Genomic DNA, 23,047 nt, shown 5'->3' on the forward strand with positions numbered 1-23,047 from the left:
AAAAAACACACACCCTGATATTTACTACTTTAACTATTAAAATAGCTAAATTAGTATCCTAACGGCATCTGTGTTACATCACCAATGAAAGCTTCTGAAAAAAAATTAATAGGGCTTTCAAGGTTAAAATAATAAAAATAAAAAAAAACAGCCATATATTGGGACAACTGTAGGTGATGTATTTTTGGTGTGCTTTAGAATTTTTTAATTCAATATAAAAGACCTTTTGGAACGACAATTAGAATTTATTTTTATTGTCTCTTATGATCTCACTTCATGTTAACATCGATTTGGTATTGTCCTCCCTAAGAGATTATTTGCTATCTAACTGGAATGAGATGGAACCTCGAGGAAAGGGTGGGAATGGAAGACCAACATTCCTCAGAACATTCCTGTTCACTGATATGAATGTGTGTGGCCTTCTGAATGCCCTCTGACATGATGGACTAGACGGCATTAACTTGTAACATTTTATTAGTTTCAGGTGTAGAACATGATTCGTTTTTTGTATATATTGTAAAATGACCACCACAGTAAGTCTAGTTAACATCCGTCACCTGGGGGGGTTCTTTAAAAAGAATCAATGCTCCCTGGTCAGTGTCTCCCTGGTCTTGGTTGGTTACAACTCACTTCCAAACCCTGATTAGCCTAAGGTAAATGAGAATCTTCTGGATTTTTAAAATACTAACACAGGGGACGGGGCGAAGTTCTAATTCCATTGGTCTAGAGAGGAGGAAGGTAAGAGTGCAAAGATGGAAAGGTGTGATATCCTAGATAGCATCCCCAAACAGCCTCAATCTGCACCCCTCCGGGCCTCATATTGATCAATCGTCCTTGTTGGGGCTGTTGGGAGAGGGGTCCCATTTCAGGCTGCAATGCCAGGGGTGGGGGCTGACCACACCTGTCTGATTCTCTTGGTCACTGTTGTCCTGCTCAATGCGGAACAGGAGGAATGGAGGATAGGGGGCCTGCAGGTAAACCATTTATTTATAACCAAACCACCCTGACCGTTTGGGTGATTCAGGACTGGGCCAAGGGGCCTGAATCGCCAATGGAATCTTCAAGCTCACAAAGGACCCTTCTACTCTAGGAGTAAGGAGGTTGCCCAGTGGGTGGGGATGAACAAGAGGAAGCAAAAGGCAAGTGGTGCAGAACCCCCCAAGAAAAGGAAGTTTTTTTAAAAATGACTTCCCCATCCTACACAAGCAGTAGGAATCTTGTAATCCCAAGAAGTCCTGACTGAGAACTAGTTTTAAAGCAAGAATGGAAAACGGATCAAGTCTAACCATGGCAAAGTGGGGTGTGTCCTCTCAGGGATACTGCCTCTTGGTTTGGGGAAGTTTCCATTCTCCCTCAAGCCTGGGTTTCCACAGGTCCTTGGCCACAAAACTTACTAAGCTGCACGATTCCCTAGGGCCGTGGTCGGCAAACTGCGGCTCGAGAGCCACATGCGGCTCTTTGGCCCCTTGAGTATGGCTCTTCCACAAAATGCCACGGCCTGGGCGAGTCTATTTTGAAGAAGTGGTGTTAGAAGTTTAAGTTTAAAAAATTCGGCTCTCGAAAGAAATTTCAATCGTTGTACTGTTGATATTTGGCTCTGCTGACTAATGAGTTTGCCGACCACTGGTCTAGAGGATATCTGAAACTTACCTGGAGTTAACCAATGGGACAGCAGCCTTACAAAAACCTGAATTAAAAAGCTACCATATGCCCTGGCTGGTTTGGCTCAGTGGATAGAGCGTCGGCCTTCAGACTGGAGGGTCCTGGGTTCAATTCCGGTCAAGGGCACATGCCCGGGTTGTGGGCTCGGTCCCCAGTGGGGGACTTGCAGGAGGCAGCCGATCCATGATTCTCTCTTATCATGGGTATTTCTATCTCACTCTTCCTTCCTCTCTGAAATCAATACAAATATTTAAAAAAAAAAAAAAAAAGCTACCATAGCCTTAGCTGGTTTGGCTCAGTGGTAGAGCATTGGCCTGCGGACTGAAGGGTGCTGGGTTCGATTCGTTCAAGGGCACATGCCTGGGTTCCAGGCTCGATCCCCAGTTGGAGGCGTGCAGGAGGCAGTCGATCAATGATTCTCTCTCATCATTGATGTTTCTCTCTCTCTCTCCCTCTCCCTTTCTCTCTGAAACAATAAAAAATATTAAATAAATAAACTTTTAAAAAACTACCATAAAAAGATGTTCATTATATAACCAGCCGGTCGAATTTTCCCTCCCCCCCTTTGCTGTAAAAGCACCTGTTTGCTTAGAAGTGCTCAGAGTTCTCACCGGAATGTGCCAAACCACCACCCTTCGCCTCCTGAATCCACCGACCCCCTCCTCAGCAGACCTGCATATCAAATATTACTTCCTGCTGTCTATGACCACACCACCTTGGCAGTTAACATCAAAAACAAACACACGGGGAGAACAGAAGGCAATGTTTCATCAACTTTTTTTTTGCTGGTGCCCAGGTGTAAAAACCTGGGAACGTCACGTGTATTTCAACTTTTCATCTAAGGGATCATCTTCCCTCTCTCAGGATGGTGAGCTGAAGGAGGCCCTCCTCTGCCTCCACTCCCTACCCTCCTGTCCCCGAGGGTGGAAACCACACAGGCACAACGCTTAGGCAAGCTCATCTAGCTCAGCCCAAGACAGGGACTAACCAAGGCTAGCAATCTGGTCAATGTTGATGGTTTCAACACGGGCCACATTTACCTGTACTGAGTAGGTTACTGCGGGAACCCCTTTCACGTCCCGCGTGGTTCAGGGTTCAGGTTCAGGGTTCGGGTTCTGGAGGAGGGCGCACACAAATGAAAGAGACTAGAAAAGTATTAATTTGGGAATATTGGGGGCCAGGCGGGAGCCCACCTCTAGGGGGAGGACTACACCCCTCTCCGGCCTTGCTATCCCTTTTATTAAGACTTTGGGATCCACCCATAGAGGCAGGCAATTCCAATAATAGCCAATCAGCAAGGATTTACATAAGATTGACAGGTGGAAGTTGCTTCAGCTATCATTGTCTCAATTAGAGTGAGTGATTGGCTCTGACCTTTCAGAGATTCTAAGGTTAACCAGCCTTCCGGGTTCCTTGTCCACACCTCTCTGCTAGTGAAGGCAATGGGGCGGTTTCCGACAGGTCACCACCATCTTTTTCCTTATCTCCTGAGGGCTGAACAACTCGAGGGTAGCAACTGTCATGAATGTTTAACACAGCACCCCAAACAGGACTGGAACCACAGCCAGGGGACATCTGCTCTCTGAAATATCCCAAATCACCAACTGGCTGTGTGACCCTGGGTTCCTCACTCAACCTCTCTGGACTGCAATTTATGTGTAAAAGAAGGGAGCTGAGCTGGTATTTTTCCCAAGATCCTCTCCAGTTCTACAATTAGGTGGTCAAGTTGCAACCATTTTACTCTACTTAGAAAGAGCAATGTATCCTCTACTTCACAAGGACACATAATAGCTTTCCGTATTTAGTCTCTGCTGACTGGACCAGCTCTTTCGCTGAGCTCCCCCAGCAGGAACCTGGGGACGGAGTTTCCCTGTCTATGGAAGAAAACCTTTGGCCACAAATTGCCTCCTCCCCAACTTGCCTCCCCCAAATACCAGCAACGTCTTTAGATGAGTCCTTTAAAACTCAAGCCCCCCCCCCCCCTTCCCCCGCTTGTTGACGGTGAACAATCATCCCCTGGGCTGATGCAGCAAGAGGTATTTTAATTTCTTCTTTGTATTTGTCTCTATTAAAAAAAGATTATTATGCTAAGAATGAGTTTTTAAACACGAACTGTCCTTGCAATATCTGGAATTATAAGAGTTCTTCAATACTATATTATTCAATCTCTTTATTTTAGAGATGAGAAAACTGAGTCCAGAGAAGAAGCTCGACACCTTGCCTAAGGTCCTACAGCCGGGTGGTGGCAAAGAGGGATGGGACCTCCGTTTCCTGACTCCCAGATCTTACTACACCTGGCAACTGAGTACCCACCTTCTTTGCTACTTGGTACCCATCAAGAGCTTCCAGGGTTGGGTGCATCCTCTTTTGCACCATCAATAAAGAGTTGTGTGCTGCACAGCACACACGTTTGACAAATGCTGATGGAAGTGGAGAGAGGAAAGAGCTGGAAGAGAGGAGACTCCCTCCCTCAGCTCTCCCTCCTCTCATGAGAAGACCCAGCTTGATGCCAAGTCTCTAGGGGAGAGGTCCTGAGGCTCATTTTCAACTCCCCCATCCACCTCCAACTACACCGGTCCTCTGCTTTCCTCGGGCCTTCCACTCAAACCATCCTGCCGTAGGGCCACACCCTCTCCACATGCGCCCCCCCCCCCCCCCCCACCAGAGAAGGACCGTACATCTTTTCTTCCATCTAGCATGCGGGGCACAACTTTCTAAGTTAGAGGCACTCAAAGGGAGAAAAGTTAGGGACTAGCCCCTTCTCCCCGAGGATTATAGTTGTGCTTCTTAGTAACTGTGAGTTGAGAAAAATACAACCAGCATCCACAGTGAATTCAGCAGTATTTTAATGAGGCTGTATTTTATTATTCCATAAATACATGGAAAGAGAGTAGTAACACAGATAAGATATGGGTGACTTGATGTATTTGGTTCACAAACAATACTTAAGAGTGCTTGCTTATGGGTTCCCAGCCACTAGTTTGGGAACTGCTGGGTGGTGGCATCAGTTCAAGACTTCGGAGGGGGTATCTAAATGCTGGAGAGGGGCCTGAAGTCTCTTCCCACCTTTGTCTAACAGAAAAATGTGACAGGCGAATGCAAAGACAGCAAGAAAGGATGTCCAGTCGGCTCACTCCAGGTTTCCCATTGCATTTACCTCCACGTTGGTAGGTCACAGGCACTGGTATTTTTAGAGCCTCTTTTTGGAGGAAACAAAGGATCTCTCGCTTCAGCCCTCTGGTCTATTCTTGGCTTTCCTAGCAATGCTGCCAGAAGAAAGCCCATTCCCAATTCATATTCCAGTCTCTTCCCCATCTCTCCCCAGGAATTATCTCTAAAGAGACAAGTGATGGAGAATTTGCATTTTAACCCTATTCAAATTTGGGTAAATGGTTTAATATGCATGCTAATATTCTATCATTATTCCAATTAAGGAAACTATTATGTTAAAGTGTTTAATCAGGAGAATTAGGGAGAACTCCAGACACCTAAAATTAACCTCTAATAGTCTTGACATTCATTTCATTTAAGTGCAATTTGCCAAGCTATAAGCAACTCCCTGTTAAAGACTTCTGCTTAGGCACGTGGGGATTCCTGATAAGACCTAAAAGCAATTCATTTCCTAACTAGATTGCTGTCTAGAAGAATAAACTAAAAGGGCTGCAATTTAAATACAATCAAATCCCCAAGCAGCCACATTCCAGAAGATTTAAACATCATGATCTTGATCCCCAGGAACAACAATGCAATTCGCATCAGAAACAACACAACCACTTCCTCTTTCTCTGACCTTCTCTGTTTAATTACTTCCTGTGATTTCTTCTAGGGCTGAGCGTTCCCGCTTCCCAGGGCGGCAGGCTTTCCACACAAGACTGATTTGTCTGGAGGGTACAGGAGTGCCAGCTGACTAGCAGACATTACGAACAAAGTGCAGGAACTTCGCATTTCTTGTTCAGCGATGGAACTCTTGGGTCTCCTGGCATTCACTAAGAACCTTTTTTTAAGCCCTAAGAAGAGAAAAACAAATCTTCGCGCACACTCCTGTCTAAAATCAAGCTGTCCCTCAAAGCTGGAAGTCCTGCAGGGGATCGGGAAGGGCAGGAGCTTGGTAATGTCTCCTGTGTGTTTTGTTCAATGAGCTTCCTCAACAGAACCCAAAAGTCAGGTATGTGAGTCGCCTCTGCAGACACAAACCTGGCAGCTGTGTCTACTCAAAGTGGAGTCCATGGATCAGCAGCACCTGCAAGTTTGTTAAAAATGCAAAATCTCAGGCCTGACTGAAACACGGTCCCCATCTTACAAGATTCCCAGGTGGTTCCCTATGCACGTTCAAGTTCGATCCCCCTCTCAAATAGCTAGGCTAAAACGCAGGGCCAGGAGAATACTGTGCTTTGGTAAGCCTTCTGCTCACGCACGCTTTTCCCATCAAGGGAAAGGTGGTTAGTGCCTGTTCCAATGGAGGTACCCTTAGAGCTGCTCTATATATCCGTATAGAACAGGCCACCTCGGTGGGCAATGGTTCCCTGCTCCACAGAGCAAAAGAATGTGAAGAAGCCCTAACCGGTTTGGCTCAGTGGATAGAGCGTCGGCCTGTGAACTGAAAGGTCCCAGGTTTGATTCCGGTCAAGGGCATGTACCTTGGTTGCAGGCACATCCCCAGTAGGAGGTGTGCAGGAGGCAGCTGATCGATGTTTCTCTCCCATCGATGTTTCTAACTCTCTATCCCTCTCCCTTCCTCTCTGTAAAAAAATCAATAAAATATATTTTAAAAAAAGAATGTGAAGAAGAAATGACACCTCACAGCTTTGAGGCGTTTACAGGATTCTTAAGTAAATTCTAATGGCATTCACTCAACAGTAATATAAACCAAGCTGTACACACAGCACATTTTTGTATTAGAGAAAACTGAGGCTCTGTGAAGTCATAACACACAATGTTGTTCTACAGACATGGAATTTGAAGTCAAAGGATCTGGGTTAAAAATAACAAGGCCTGCTCTGTGGCCCCAGACAAGATACTTAACCTCTCTGAATCCTTTCCCTGCCTGTAGTTTGTGGACGCTTGGCTAACATACATATCCCATCTTTGTGTGAGTGTGCGAGTACTTGTCCACACCACATACACTCACCTTAAATATAACCTGTGGAACGTGTTGGGGATGCTATCCCCCCACCCAAATCTGGGAAGCCCAATGCCTGCAGGAGGGAACCTGCAAAAAGATGGGAAGGAAAGGGAAAACAACTCTGCGCCAACCAGACAATCATCACACACCCTTCAGGCAGGTGCAAGTGCCAAGGACCCTAGAGCGTCAGCTCCCTGGGGGCAGAGAGGCCCTGGAGTCACAGTCCCATTACCTGTCTGGGACATTGGGTGTCTGCCACGTTTGCTGCAGTAAGTGAATGGCACTCAACAGCTGGTGGCTCCCTTTCTTCCAGCCTCACCCACACTGTTACTTATTTTATTCAATAAAATCACTTATGTATGGCTTTGCAACTAGAGTCCAAGTGTGCTCTCAAGGTCAAGTTTTTTTCGAGTCAAAGCCTACCACACTCCAAATGGACACCTGTAATTCTAGTATCTCCTAATTTTCCTTAGTGTAAAAGACATCTAAGACTGGACGGTACCGGATGCAAAGCTGGTTTACAAAGGGCGGAGTCCTGATCTAAAACCTGTGCACACGCAGATAAATGAGAAGGCAACCATTAGGCCTTCAGGGCCATTAGTGACGTGGAGCCGGTGCACACCATCCTGGTAAAGCAGACTTGTTTTGGAATTTTGAGCCTGAGAAGAGTCACAGGTTTGATTTAGGCTATTATGCAAAAGAGAGAAATTGAATTACTATAGTAAGACTATATTCACACTTAAGCGGCTTCAAAAGGTCTGTAAAAATGAATAAAATTATTGGGATGTTGATGGTTAAACTAAACCTCTGGTCCAGCATCCATATTATTCCTTGGCTGGAAATATAAAATGCAAACACCAACATAGCAAGCATACAAGTAGACAAAACAAGTCATAAGCCACCTTATTCCTAAGAGAACCCTTGGCCCAACCCATCCCCACCAAGACTATTGACCCTTGTTTCGGAAACTATTTGAACAACACTGGTAACATGATTTCTAGACCACAGACAGGGATGGCAAGAGAGCCAAGGATGCTACTAGAGGTACGATTACTGACAGGAAGAGAGGAGACAAGCTACTAAAAACATAAAGTCTCAAAAAGCATAGCCAACCAGGATCATTGAGTAAAGGGGCCAATCGTCAGCTGGGCATTACTGATATTATAATAGAAAATCTAAGCTGCTGTTAGAGGGACCTACCAGGATAGCATTGGAAGGCCAAATGAAGAGAACGTGACTTCAAATTCTCCCACAACGGGCCCCCCCCCCCCGTCCCCAAGCAAGTCACTTCAATTCTCTTAACTATAAAGTGAGAGCCCCGTTTCCTGCCTCAAAAGGTTGCTATGAGGCTAATATATTTAATGGGTATTCTCTCCCTTGTAAATTCTGAAGAGAAATGATTGCTTGCCACATGATGTAAGACCTACCAAAGGTGGATGAGTGCCACTGATCTCCCCATTCATCAGGTGCTGTGCTAAAATACTCCACGTTTCCACTGTTTAACAGTTTGTGAAGCAGGTAGCAGAATGAACTTCGATGACATTAACTCAGGCCTCATGGCTCAGGATACTTTCCAGGGTCCCTGAGTTAATGGAGAGTTGGGGCAGGGTATCACCCCAAAGACCATGCTTCCTCTACTACCATCATGGCAGCCGGCCCTTCATGGTAATTTTTTTTAAAAATATATTTCATTGATTTTTTTTTTACAGAGAGGAAGGGAGAGTTAGAAACATCGATGACAGAGAAACATCAATCAGCTGCCTCCTGCACACCCCCTACTGGGGATGTGCCCACAACCAAGGCACATGCCCCTGACCGGAATCGAACCTGGGACCCCTGAGTCTGCAGGCCGACGCTCTATCCACTGAGCCAAACTGGTTAGGGTCCTTCGTGGTAATTTTTAAAAAGCAACCTCAAAGTCTTTTTGGATGTTGGTACAATATGAATAACTGTTTAAATTTTTACATAAGGTAAAATGATTCCTAAATTAATGACTCTTTACTTTAACCAATCAATAAACATTTGCAGAAAGCCTTCTACGGGCAGCAAGCCTAAAAGGGTTAATATAAGCTATTACTCCCATAGTAGACGGGCAGATGGGTCTTGCTTCTATGTAGTTCTGTTAGGGTAGGATGCAAATACAAAATAAACAGTGCTTGTCTGAAAAATCGATGCTGGAGGCCAGAGTCAAAGCAATGCAAGGAGAAAAGAAATAAGAGTGATAAACAATGAAAATGAAAAGACGGCCCTAGCTGGTTTAGCTCAGTGGATAGAGCATTGGCCCTCAGATTGAAGGGTCCTGGGTTCAATCCTAGTCAAGGGCACCTACCTCAGTTGCAGGCTTGATCCCTGGCCCTGGTCAGGGAACCTCGAGAGGGAACCAACAGGTGTGTCTTTCTCACATCGCTGTTTCTCTCAGTCTCTCCCCCTCCCTTACACTCTCTAAAAATCAATAGAAAAATATCCCCAAGTGAAGATTAACAAAACAAAACAAAAAAAAGAAAGAAAATGAAAAGACCAAGATGTCATTACTAGATGAACTTGGAACAATTTAAAAACTTAACCTGATAACTAAGTTTTAAGCATTTATGAACAGAGCACAGGAAGTACACCTAACCATGAAAACAACCAGATTTGAAAAATCATTATTTCAGTCCACGGAGGAGCCAAAGCCATACTCTTAGAGGCTACCCAGATTGTTCTAATCTCCTCAATCACAAGCACCAAATGCTAACGTCAAAATCCATTACGTTATCTCTATGCTCGTAAACAGAAATTTTGTTTTGAAATAAGTATTCAACTACCCTTTGAGAGTAGCATAACTAACATAAGCACAATTTGCTATCATGGGTGCACGATGCCACATGTGAATATACTGTTGACAAAGATTACCTGAGAAATGAGTAGTTCGAAAACAGTTGTTCCTCAGCTCTTATACCGGTAACTATCAAGGATTTTACTAAGATCCTGGCCAGACTTCCTTTCCGTGACATGGGACACGTCAAGCTGTGGGAACAGTCCTTCAGGCCTACCCAGGGCAAGCACAAGAAAAGGCATTCTGCTCCACAGAACACTGTATGCACCAGTGCAAAATATTCCTTCTACTCCCAGCGACTACCAGCCCTAGAGGGTGCCTAAAAAAAAAATCATCCACGTCCTAGTTTTAAATATCGATTAAAAAGAAATATTTACAAGAAGAGTCATCAAGTTTATCAATATGACTGGGTCTTTAAAAAAAAAAAAAAAAAAAAAAGTCAGCCCAATTTACTTAAGAGAAAATAAGCCAAAGCAAACAACCACACACACCAAAACTTCCTGCTCTGCCTCTATTATCATCTTGTTCGGTTTGGGAGGGTTTTGCTGTTAGACTGTGTATTTGTGTGCAGCCCAGTAACATAGGAACTATGCCAATATTGGAGTTCATCAGCACAGCTGTCTCCAACTTCAAGTGTTGAGACGCCATCAGAACCCTGCGGCTACTACAAATTGTTAATATTGTGATTTCTGCAGAGATTCTCCTGCAGAGGCAGAGACACGGGCCCCGGCCTACTGCGTTCTACTTCCCAGTCCTATGGCTTCTACTTCCCAGTTCCTGTAACAGTGATTGGAATCAACATGGTTTTGAGTTGTCAATCACCTATCGCCACCACCAGACAGTTCTGCACCCAATTTCCACAAACCACGCCAAGGGCTTCATGTGAACATGGGAGTTTCTCGAAGGAGGCCTTAGTTAACCAAATACAATTATAATTATTGCGTTAGTCGACAGGGATGAAACCGCATTTTAAAGAAAGAATTAAATCCATTTTTAACCAACAGACTTTTATTCAGACACTTTAAAAAATGTTTGCTGTCTTAGGCAAGTAACTACAACTCCTTCCCAGGGTTATTTGAAAATTAACAAGCTGAGCCTGTAAAATTCCTACCTCAGTGCTCCCTAGAGTCTCACTGGACATTTGTTTTCTGCTTGGTCCTAGATTGTAAATTTTACATAAACTATCTCATTTAATTCTCACAACAACTTCATGAAATCACTAATATTTACTCCTATTTTATTCACACTCAGATAAAACCTAGGTGGGATCCGAACGTGTGCAAATGGCTAAGCTTTGCGCTGTAAGTCTATTTCACGAGTGGCATTTAACACAGGATCTTTGACTGGCTCCTGGCTCAAATAACCAGTTATAAAAGACATTTTTCAGACAATTGAGACTGAGTGTTAAAGACATCAGGGAATTATTCTTAATTTTGTTAAGTGTGCTGATGGTATTGTGGTCTCACCAAAGAGTATTCTCACCATTTTGGGAAGTAAGCTCAAGTATTTTATTTATTTGTTTTTTAAATATTTTTTTTATTGTTGACAGTATTCAAGTATTTATTTTTATTTTTTTGTTAATCTTCACCCAAGGATATTTTCCCACTGATTTTTAGAGAGAGTGGAAAAGAGGGGGAGAGACAGAGAAAGAGAGAAAAACATGGATTGGTTGCCTCCTGCATACACCCTGACCAGGGCTGGGGATCAAGCCCCCAACTTGAGGCACGTGCCCTTGACCAGAATCGAACCCAGGACCCTTCAGTCCCTGGGCTGATGCTCTAACTAACCACTGAGCCAAACTGACTAGGGCTAAGCTCAAGTATTTAAATATGAGTTCTGATGTCTAATTCTGAAATGGTTCCACAAAAATAATTAAGTGGGGTTTTTTTTTTTTTTTTTAATGAGAAACCTTTCAACATTAGTATGACTGCAGGCAAAGCTGCAAATCCATTCTCTCAGCAAGATGTGTGTTCTGGAGAGGAACAGAATAAAAAAGCTGAATGAAGACCTGATGTCTCCGAGGTTGTAGCTCACTTGAGAAGGATTTCTTCATTTTTTGTCTGCAAATTTCCAAACCACTTATAGCCTTGATCAAATGCTTTAAAGATATGGTAAGACTTAAAATTTTTTTCTATTCCTATGTATAAAAGACCACTTTCGATATTTTGTTGATGGTCTTTACTTTTTAAATTATATTAAAAAAATGTGTAGAATTGTTAATCTTAACATACATTTCTAACTGGAGTGGGATCAAAGAAGAGTCAATGTAGTTTTTATATAAAAGCTAATTTTTATGACCATCAGTGAATAGAACAGATAAGCTTTCCTGAATTACTATATATTTATCAGAGAGGAGCTTTAAATTGACATGGAAAAGAAACATTAGAAGACAAAAACATTTATTTTTTTTAATTAAGCATAATTTTACCAGTGGTTAAGATTCTGATTTGTTATATTCTGATGCGAACTATAACAGACATTTAAGAAAAATAGGTGGACTATCAAGAAAATCTATTTTGCCTAAAGCCCCAATATAACTCCCCTAGGTCTCCAGTTTATTGTTACCAATTCTCTTTTTAAGTAACAAAACTTGCCTATTTCCAAAAGTATCCGAGGGACCTCAAACATGAAACCATTAGAAGAGAAAACAGAAGATCACAATTTATAGAGGAGTAAATAAGTCTAGCAAGAAACCTGGGCCAATATGGCTACCCTGATCAAGCAATAATTTTGGCTCTGAGCTTCCAGACAGTAGTAGCAAAAAGAAAAGGCAATCATAGCAAGCCCTGTAACTCAAACAGAAACCTTCTTTCTGGTACTAATATTTAAAAAAAAATTTTTTTTCAGATGGGTCATTACATAAGAACATTGAACAATATAATAGTGTGTCCACAAATGCCAGTTGATAGAACGCGCAGCCTGCTAACCAGGCATGTCATGTCTCATGCCAAGGTCATTACATTAAAAGTAATCCTGAGAATAGAGGGATTTATTTCTTGCTGGTGATCCCACTCGAAGTCCTTTTGCTTTGGACACCAGATAACATGCTGCGGCGAAAAGGGAGAGGCCAGGCCGGTATGCACAAGGGACGGAGCCAAGGAACCCAATCTAGGGTGGTCGAGTCCATCTTTGGGAAATCCCGAAGCCCAGAGCATGGCTACTATTGCTATCTGTGCGTGCAGGGACAAAGGAGGGCCCACACACCTACCTAGTACTAACCAAGTCCTGAAGGGGTTAAGGCCCAGCAGCACATAACTCCCCTCCATTATTTCAGCCCAGAAACACAACTTTTTTTTTTTCTTTTCACTTTCCCATTTCAAGGTAGTCTACGAAGGCCAAGCAAAATGTCTAAAACAGAAGGGCCAGCAGATGTAGTGGGATGGCCACAACATACACACTAGGCAGGGGTCCTCTCCCGCTACGGGTGTGCGAGGGGTTACTGCAATCAACGCTCCCTGGGGACCCACAGGAAAGAAAATTCCCTTTCCCCAAGACTAGCCGTCCCAACACCCCCTCCCTCCTAGCCTGGCAACAGCAGACGCCTAAGGATCAAGGGGCGTTAAAAAAAAAAAAGGAGTAGATGCTTAGAGCGGAGCACAGCCTTCTGTCACCTGCCGCAAGAGAAGCCTTCTCGCCCAAGCCCTGAGTCACTTCCCCTCTCGGCACCGAGTCTCAGTGCTCCAGGAGGCAAAAGACCGGGGCCTCGGGAGCTGTCTACCCGCAGGCCCCACGCCCCCAGAGACACTCCCGGGGCCTCCCTCTCCGGGTAGTTTCCGCGGCTTCGAACAGGGTCTTTGCGCCGAAGCCGGCGCCGCCACTACCTTGGCTAACTAAATGGCAGGCAGCTCTGAATGAAAGGAGCCGAGGCTGGCTCCGGATTTATGAATGTGCAGGGGAGGAGGGGAGGGCTATCATGTGACAATAAAGGAGAACGTCTTATTCACAAAAAAAAAAAGAAGGAAAAAATAGAAGAAGAAAAAAAAAAAAAGTGGCTGGTGGCGGGCACAGACAGCCGCTGAGTAGTGGCGGCCGCTGTGCGGTGACCGCTCGGACCCGAGGCCGACGACCTCAGGCGCCGGGCCCAGCGGCCTAGCCTGCGTTGCACCCGCCACCGGAACGGCCTCCGGCGGGACTGGGAAAGAATCAAACCCGACTCTGCGACCGCGAGGCTGCAGGGAGCTGCACCTTGGCCGGGGCCTGGAGACCTGCATGCGTCCCCGGGGGGCGACGGGTCTGGCAGGGAGCCCCGAGGGCGGAGCGCCCTGAGCATTGTTACCCTCGGACTCGCGGAGCCCAGCACGCAATCGGATGCACGGACGCACACACAGACCCCCTCGCTCCCCCCACCCCCCACACACACACGCTCTGGCCCGCACTGTACTGCCCCGCAGGATCCCGCCCGCCCCCGCTGCGCACGCCTCGGATCCGCCCCCCGAGCTACCGGACCCCGCGGGGCGCGGGTCCCGGGCACACAAGCGCGTGCACACACGGCCGCACGCGCCGCCGGACCCCGGGGGCGGCTCCGGCACGCCAGCCAGCGCGAGGACTCGGGCGCACGCAGACCCCGCACCCAGGGCTCCCCTGGCTCGGCCGTGTTTTTTATGAATGAAAATGTGGTATGCAAATGAGAGCGATTCAAGAAAACGAAATGGCGGAGCCTGGGCCCCAGCGGGCTCCCGAAAGGACCGCAGGGCGAGCAGCCGGGCGGGAGAATCACAAAGTCACCAAATAAAAACCCACCGACCCCAGGAAACCGAAGCGGGGGTGTCAGGTCTTCCGCTCCGGCCGCCGAGGATTTCGGGGTGTGTGTGTGTGGGGGATGTTTGTAACTCCCCGGGAGAGGGAGGGGGACCTCCCTGAGGTCACCAGTGCGCCCTTGGCCCCCGCAGGGGCGACCAGCCCGCCGACCCCGAGCGCGCCCCCGCCGGTCCGCAGCAGTTTTTGCCCCCTTCTCACAGCCACAAGGGGGGAAATCTCGCGTCCCAAACCCCACAGGCCAGCGAGTCGCTGCACCCCACGCCAAGTGCACCCAATGAGAGTCCCCCGCCTGCGTCCTCAGCCCCGACCCCCACACGGCCCCCGCGGGGCACACGCGTCCCACCCCGCGGCCAAACTTACTCGTCCGGGTGTGTTTCTTCGGTCATTTTCCTGTTCACCTAGACGCCTGTCCCGCGGCGGGCAGCTTTGCTCCCTTCATCTTCCTGTGCGCTCACCCCCCTTCTTCACATCTCCGGAGATCGCCTGATTTGGTTGGGGAGGGGGGGACGGCTAGAGATGAAGGGGGCGTCGCGGAAGGCAGAGAAGGGGAAGCTGCACGATCGGGCGCTGGGTGGTTTGGGGGAAGCGGTGCCAAGGCAAGCTGCGGGAGGTCAGGAGCGCCGCAGCGCCGAGGGGCGAGGCGGGCGGGGGCTTCGGGGGCTCGGGAGCGGGCGGAGGGGGAGAGGTTTGGGCTGGGGACGGCGGTGAGGGAGAAAAGGAAAAAAAAAACAAAAAACAAGCGCGCCGTGGAGCGGCGGAGACTGGTGAGAGGAGGAGAAGGGGGCCGGCCGCGGGTGGGGGCTCTGTCCGGGGTCGCCCCCGGAGGGGGGGCGGGCCAATCACGGTTCCGGGGAGCGGTCGGCGGCCGGGGGAGGTGCGCCTGGGAGGCGGTGCAGGGCGCCCCGTCCGAGCCCCATCTCTCGACTCTACCGATTTACTCCATATTGGATTCTCACCGCCGCCAACAGGAGGAGGAAGTAGGGCGGAAGCGATGACGTCTTCCCAGCGGCCAGAGGTGGTGGAGTGCAAAAAGCTTCCTACTTGCGACCGAAAAAAAAAAAAGAGAGAGAGCGCGGAGAAAAAAGGGGGAAAAAGCAACTTTGTCCCGTCTACTGAGCATGCCCGGCTTCCTCTCCCCCTCCTTCTGGCTCCCACTCCCGTGGGAGCCGCGGAGCGGAGTTGTTTGCACCGCGTCTTTGTGACTCCGGATCCTCCCCCGGCTGAGCTCCGGGTTTTAAGATGCCCGGGAGGAGGGAGGAGGCGGGAGCCGGGGACTCGCACACATCTGGCTCGCGTTCAGTTCCCTCCCTCCTACCAAACCCCTGGATTAAAAATCAGGGGGTGGGGAGGAGGAGGAAGGGTGGAGACAGAGAGCTCAGGGTAGGGCCGGAGCGGTGCTCGGGCTCTGAGGATCAGCTACTCCCCCTCCGAGGGGTGGGAGGGTGAGGGCGGCACAGGTGCTTTTGCCAAGGTTCTGAATGGCAGAGGCTTTTCAGTTTCACGTGAATCTTATGATGTTTATTTTTTTTTCTTTTGTCTTGGTAAGGGAACGGGCATTATTTTACGTAAAAAGAATAAAAGGTAAGTCCACAAACGCAATCGACAAACGTTTGCATTTTAGTAGAAACGACGCGCTTTCTTGGGTTAAAAAGTAAGCCCAAATATATATATTTTTTATTTTATTGAGTAAATCTTTCTCATGTTGGTGGAGGATGGCCCTGTCCCAGGCTCTTGAAGGCCTAGACTGGACCAGAGATTGCCAGCCCAGTAGCTTTGTTTGGAACAGTAAAATGGGGAGAAAAGAGCTCCTCGAGTCCCCTTTTCCTTCCCTTTAAAAAAAAAATTATTTCAGAGAGGAAGGGAGAGAAAGAAACATCAATGATGAGAGAGAATCATTGATTGGCTGCCTCCTACACACCCCCTACTGGGGATCGAGCCTGCAGTGCAACCCGGGCATGTGCCCTTGATGGGGATCAAACCTGGGATCCTTCAGTCTGCAGGCCGACGCTCAATCCACTGAGCTAAACCGGCTAGGGCCCCTTTTCCTTCCCTTTATCTTCAAATTATTTTTCCGATCTTGGCCAGGGACCATGGCCTAGGTGGGCCCATGCTCTCCAAAGCAGCACTGTCTGGGCAATGGGCAGGCCTTGCTTCCTGGGCACACACCCTGCTCGGTTGCACGGGGACCTTTCCTTGTTTTTATGCTCTGCTGTTGGAGTCTTGACATTCTTTATAGTGTTTGAACAAACAAAGGACTCCACATTTTTATTTTGCAGTGGGCCCCACAATTTGCATAGCTGTTGGGTATTCCTTCTGGGTTTTTGCTAGGGAGCAAGAGATACAGTCCCGACACCTTCTTGCTCTCCAAACACAGTAGACTTTTCCATCCTCCCAAATGTGCTAAGAGATGACATAGATATTTTAACTAAATAGCAACCACTGAATGAATTTATTTTTTTAACTTTTTTTTCTTTTTTAATATATATTTTATTGATTTTTCACAGAGAGGAAGAGAGAGGGATAGAGAGTTAGAAACATCGATGAGAGAGAAACATCGATTAGCTGCCTCCTGCACACCCCCCACCGGGGATGTGCCCGCAACCAAGGTACATGCCCTTGACCGGAATCGAACCCGGGACCCTTCAGTCCGCAGGCCGACGCTCTATCCACCGAGCCAAACCGGTTTCGGCACACTGAATGAATTTAAAGTAGATTAAACATACCTCAAATGCAGTTCATCTAAAGGGTACACACACACACACACACACACACACACATTTGGAGAGCCACAAGTGCTCCAAAGATAGTTTCACCTTGAGTCGTGGCAAAATTGGTGGTTTACCCTAGCTTAGTGCTGATCACAACCATGAACTTTCTGGGTATGCATCGGGCTTGACCACCTTTGATGCTGAGTGCCGTTGTATGGTGGTGAAAAGGGCACCAGATGGAAGGAATACCTGGGTTCTGGTTTTCTCCTGGCAGCCTGAAGACCCTGAATGAAGCTTGTAGCAATTCTTCAGTTTCTGCATAAAACAGAGATAACAAGGCCAAGGTTGTCTTTCTCAGCGCTTGAGGCCATTGGGAGTCTATGAGAAAGCACTGAAGAGAGCAAGATCTCATTGGTCTCTAAGTCCCCACAAAGCTAAGGTGTCTATCCAGTTATCACCTTTGGCCATTGTTGCTTTCCTCTTAGAGTTGCTGAAAGAGGTCCCACTCGGTCATTCCTGGACTTCTGGGAACACAAACATTTGTCCATATCAAAATTATCCATCCATGCCCTAACTGGTTTGACTCAGTGGATAGAGCATCGGCCTGCGGACTGAAAGGTCCCAGGTTCAATTCCAGTCAAGGGCATGTACCTTGGTTGCGGGCACATCCCCAGTAGGAGGTGTGCAGGAAGCAGCTGGTTGATGTTTCTCTCTCACCGATGTTTCTAACTCTCTCTCCCTCTCTCTTCCTCTCTGTAAAAAATCAATAAAATATATTTTAAAAAATTATCCATCCAATGGGCACCTCTTTGGCTCCACCCTCCAGTTTTAGAAAGTCCAAATGACACGGTGGCAGGTGAGGTGGTTACTGATTTCTGTAGGCAGCCAAGCAGAATTGGTGCCATCACTACTCATTTATCCAGCTCTCTGCTAATAGCCGTGAATGACTGGCCCTGCCCTCTAACCAGGCAGCCAGAGGAGCTGAGAAAAACATTCGAGGTCCAGGACTCACCAGGTCACTGGTTGGTTGCCCCGGTGCCACACTCCAGCTGGTTTTTAGGTTCTCTGAACCTGGGTTCAATGTCTGTAGCGTCAGGATAATACCCACAAATGGGGCCGCTGGGAAGATTAAATGGCTATACAGTGAGGGTACTGAGTTAAGCACACTGCAAATAGGAAATTAATGGCAACCTTTCTTCTTTCTAGGCAGCTGTATTACTATATTGCTACCCCCTCCACTCCAGGTACTTCATGCTCCTCTAAAGAAAACCTTCCAGTTTTCTTTTGCCTTGTTCATTACCCAAAGGGGCCTTTTTCTTTCTTTCTTTCTTTTTAATATATTTTATGGATTTTTTACAGAGAGGAAGGGAGAAGGATAGAGAGTTAGAAACATCAATCAGCTGCCTCCTGCACACCTCCCACTGGGGATGTGCCCGCAACCAAGGTACATGCCCTTAACCGGAATCGAACCTGGGACCTTTCAGTCCGCAGCCGACGCTCCATCCACTGAGCCAAACCGGTTAGAGCCAAAAGGGGCCTTTTGATGGAAATGTTCCTAGCAGGTCACCTCTTGATCCTTCCATCAATTACTAACTGTACCATAGAAGAAATGGCATATTGGGTGAATAACTCAGATATGTTTACTGATCTGAATATCAGGATGTTATCCAAGTATACTGGATTGTTACCAGAATAGGGGCTATCACGGATTTAGGGCTTTAATTTAACGACATTACTGAAAGAGCTAAACACCCATATCCCTGTCTCTCCCCCACAAATCCAAAACGGGGAACAAGGCAGCTCTGAGCACGATCAAATCAAGGGTGTCGACTCAAGAGTGAGAAAGTACAGCTTCAAAAGTAATGTCGATCTATTCACAACTTCACGTAAACCTCGCGGAGCCCCCAGCACGCCCCCCCCCCAACCCCCCACCCCCCACCCCAGCCAACCTCTCAATCCCGAGTCCCGGGTGGGGCAGCACCCCCACCCCGGGCCTTCCCGCGGCCTCCCGGAAAACGCGGAGCGCGGAACCGGAGCGACCCTCGGTGGCCCCGGGACGGGCATGCTCAGTAGACCCACAGGTCTGGTTTTACTCGGAAGCCCGGCGCGGCCCCCGCCCCCTCCCGCCCCGCACGGGAGTCGGGAGAAGCGGACATTTTATCCTCCTTGGCAATCTGCTCTCTTTCGAGTCCTTCGTCTCCTCTCTGCGTCCTCCCCACTTCTCGCCCATCGGGGTCTGGTAGGGCCGGGAGTGTAGCTCTCCCGGGGTGGGGGGAGCGGGGTGGGCTCCGACAAATCACCCACCCTGACCCCCGAACCCGGGACCAGAACGGGGGGGTGGGGGGTGCGGAGTGATTTGGAGAGGACTCTACTATATCCGGAGGTGTGTGTGTGTGTGGGGGGGGGCGGATCCCTCGAGACCCCCACACTGACGCGGCACCCCTGCTCCCGACCCGGCCAGGCGCGCGCAGCTGCGCCGGGGCCTGTCCTCATCTCACCCGCACTCTGCCCCTTCGGTATTTCTCAATGACCGGCGCAGGGAGGACACTTCCGACGGGGGAGGGAGAGGGTGTCATTAGCGCTCGGTTTATCAGTTCCTTCCGGCCTGCCCGGAGCCCTGCCCCGCGCGCCTCCGGGCCGCGCCTCGGGCGCTCGGGCGCCTTTATTATTATGTGTAAAGAAGCAGCCGCGTGTGCCAGGGTGTGCCAAGTGAGTCTGTAGCCCAGCTGTCTCCCCCAGGACCCGCAGGCCGGAATGGAAACTCAAGCTCTCTCGTAATGAAGGGGATGATGCAAACTTAGCAACTGACCCGGCGGCCGGGAAGGGTGCCCTCCCCCACCCCCTGCGCGCGGCGTCCCAGCCCGGGCTTGAATGGCTGGGGCCAGATTGCATAATCTGCCGGGTATAAATAGCCGGCGGGCGGGCCGCTGACGCGCTCGCCCGCTCGCTCGCTCGTACCGTTATCGTGCAATACTTCAGCCCCGAAGCAGTTCACTCCCAGGTCATTTTCCCTTTCAGCTGCAATGCTGGGATTTTTAAATAGCAGAGATGAAAGGCTCTTATCCCTGCCTCCCTCCTCCCCGGAGTTCATTTATTATGAATGAACCGCCAACCTCGCGGCTTCCTGAGGCACTTTACTCCACTCCAGGTACGGGAAAGACTCCACGTCAAGGCAGCGGTCCACCCAAGCTTGTCTGTGTGCACGCGCTGGGGAGGGAGAGAAAGCAGGCGATGATTGACAGGCCTGGGAAACCTTGTCGAGAAAATGTAACCGCTTAGGGTTTTCCTCTGGAGTTTCAATTTTTAACTCGACCAGACTCGGTCATTTTCAGAGTGGGTTATGCAAAAGGTCTTTTCGACGGTGGCTGCTTCCTCTCCCTCCGTGGGCCGCATCGTCTGTGCAGGTGCAGTTTCATTCAGAAGAGCTGGTTCCCTTCCCCCTTGGAGGCAGCCAACACTCTTAAGAGTCTCAGGGATGCTGGAAGGCTGGGGCGAAAAGCTAGCCCAGCCGGTTTAGTCATGTTCTTGTTCTAGAACTCTTCTTAGAAGCCCCAGCTATGTGCAAAGCTGAGAAACTCTAAAAACATATTCTTTCCAACTGTATTTTTACAAATTTGTGGTCCTTGAAAGTATACAGAACTTTCTTTCCCCCTTCTCTTTAACACCAAATTTCAACTTAATTTCTCAAAATAAAACGACAGATTTCTGGCCTGTGAAAGGCAATGGTCAGGCTCATTATTTTTCAAGTTGGATGCGCGGGCTTTTCCTGCATTTAAAGTTCGAGGTGCTCTATGAGGCAAGGGTCCCTGCCCTCTAGGAGTTCCATCAGGTGGGGCACCAGGCCTGTAGATAACACGTTAGGGCAGCAATTGCCAACCTTCTTCATCTCATGGCCCACGTAAACTAATTAGTAAAATTCTCTGGCACACCAAAAAATATATTTTTTGCCGATCTAACAACAACAACAATAAAAAAGGTATAATTTTGATTCCTGCACACGTGGACGGTTATTGTTGTGTTGGCTCACATTTTTTTAAAATATACTTTTATTGATTTCAGAGAGGAAGGGAGAGGTCGAGAGATAGAAACATCAATGGCGCCTCCTGCACACCCCACACTGGGGTCGAGCATGCAACCCCTGCATGTGCCCCTGGTTCATAGGTCAACGCTCAATCATTGAGCCACGCCAGTGACAATCTAAGGAAAAAAAGTCAGTGCCCCTGATTAAATGGTCAGGTATTGCATGTTTTAAGAATTCTTGTGGCACACCGGTTGAAAATCGTTGCTTAAGGGCAATCGAGTAGCTACTCTAAAACATGGGGTAAGCAGGAGAGAACGCAGAGATCTGCCCACAGGAAGGGGTGTTGGAGCCAAAACTTGAAGGAGGGTGAGAGTGCTGACAGATGACTGGACGTGAAAGATCCTCTGAGATAGCCCCGTGAGCAAAAAGGCCCAGAGATGCGAAACAGTATGAGGGCGGGGAGTAACAGAAAGGCCGAGCTAAAGGGTAGGAGCCAGGTCAGGAAGGTCACGCAGGCCACCTTAAAGGAGATTAGACTATCTTGAAATCGTGGAACCTTTTGTAACCCATTCACAGCTGATCTTTCTCCAGTCCCAGTTCATTTGATTGCTGTGGCCCCACCCCCATAGTGATGCAAATGTAGGGCAAGTGGGCATCCATTGTTATGGGATTAGGGCATAAAACCAAATCCACAAACTGACAGCCCCTAGGACAGATAAAGCCCCAAATAAGTTTTGTTTTGCCTGCTTAAAAAAGAAAAAAAAATCTAGCTAACAGTTTAAAATCAGAATATTTCACATAAAAAAAATATCAAGATTTTGGGGCTCCTCCTGAAAAAACTATAGATGTGGCTACTGTGAATTACTGAGTGATTGTTGCTGAGTGATGGCTGCCCTGTCTGTCAGGCTTCTGGCTCCTCTAGGCATTTGAGTTTTTGACCTCTGGCATAAAAGAATCTTTTGTGACTGGATCAAGACCTCCACTCGGAGCCCCAGGTAGGGAGAGCTTGCTGTTAGGTCTGACCTAGCATTGATACCCCCCTCCCCCAGGAACTGACTTTTCAGGCCATTTCACTATGGACATTCCCTTTCCTGAGACCACATTTCACTTGCAGCGACCACATTCCATTATCTCCCCTCCGGGTATGCGTAAAAAAGTCTCGGCCCAGAAAAAGTCCGCCAAAAGTCCTTGAACCTTTTGCATTCGGATGTCGAGATTAAAATTACTCTTTGAATGTGTCAATAATTTGAAATATAAAAAATCCAAATAAATACGTTTGTATGAAAAGAAACTCCAGTTTTTTATTCTACTGCCGCGCTTTGTAAAATCTGGGGTATTTAAAAAATTAAATCCCGAGCAGAATAAAGGAATCGAGAAAAAAGCAAGCGAGTGCAAAGGGTTAAAAGCTGCTGACTCCTGTCACTGGGTGCTGACTCCTGTCACTGGGTGCTAGAGCCATCCAGGCTCAGCCACCTGGTGTGCGGGTAACCGAATAATAAATTCATGATCCCTCACCATTCTGGCCTCGTGCGTTCCTCGACGACCTAACACTTGTCACTGGGTGTAGCAATTTGCACGAGAGGCCCTGGGCTTCTTAGGAGTAAAGACACCAATCCCCAACCTCCTGCTCCAAGATTCCGTATTATATAGTTAGCCACTGCGCAGGGTGGATTGACATGGGCTCAGCCCCAGCCCAGTGGCAGGAACAGTGGGGCCCCTAAAGTAACAACTAACACGCATCTTCTGCTCAGACTCTGTTTCTAGGGAACTCAACCTAAGACAACCAGGCTCTCTGCCAACAGGGCAGCTGGGAGTTCAAGTGATCAACTGGAAAAATTACCAAACAAGATCATGTTTTGTACCCCAAATTTGTGGAGCAGCTCAGACAAGTTGTATAAACAAAGGTTTTAAGCTGGCACTACTAGACTCAGATGTACCTTTTTAACAGGTTACTCGAGGCA

General features: G+C 47.9%; 1 protein-coding gene across 1 annotated transcript in view; it reads right to left on the minus strand.

Moving 5' to 3' along the window:
* SPRED2 (sprouty related EVH1 domain containing 2) overlaps positions 1–15,577 on the minus strand; it is a 116,004-nt gene extending 100,427 nt beyond the window's left edge. Inside the window, exon 1 of the mRNA XM_079791787.1 lies at positions 14,718–15,577. Coding sequence (XP_079647913.1) covers positions 14,718–14,743 — 26 coding nt within the window. The 5' untranslated portion in view covers positions 14,744–15,577. The remainder of the gene's footprint in view (positions 1–14,717) is intronic.
* Positions 15,578–23,047: the final 7,470 nt, after the last annotated feature.

The sequence above is a fragment of the Cnephaeus nilssonii genome, assembly GCF_951640355.1.
Source record: "Cnephaeus nilssonii genome assembly, chromosome: 15".
Lineage (NCBI taxonomy): Eukaryota > Metazoa > Chordata > Mammalia > Chiroptera > Vespertilionidae > Cnephaeus > Cnephaeus nilssonii.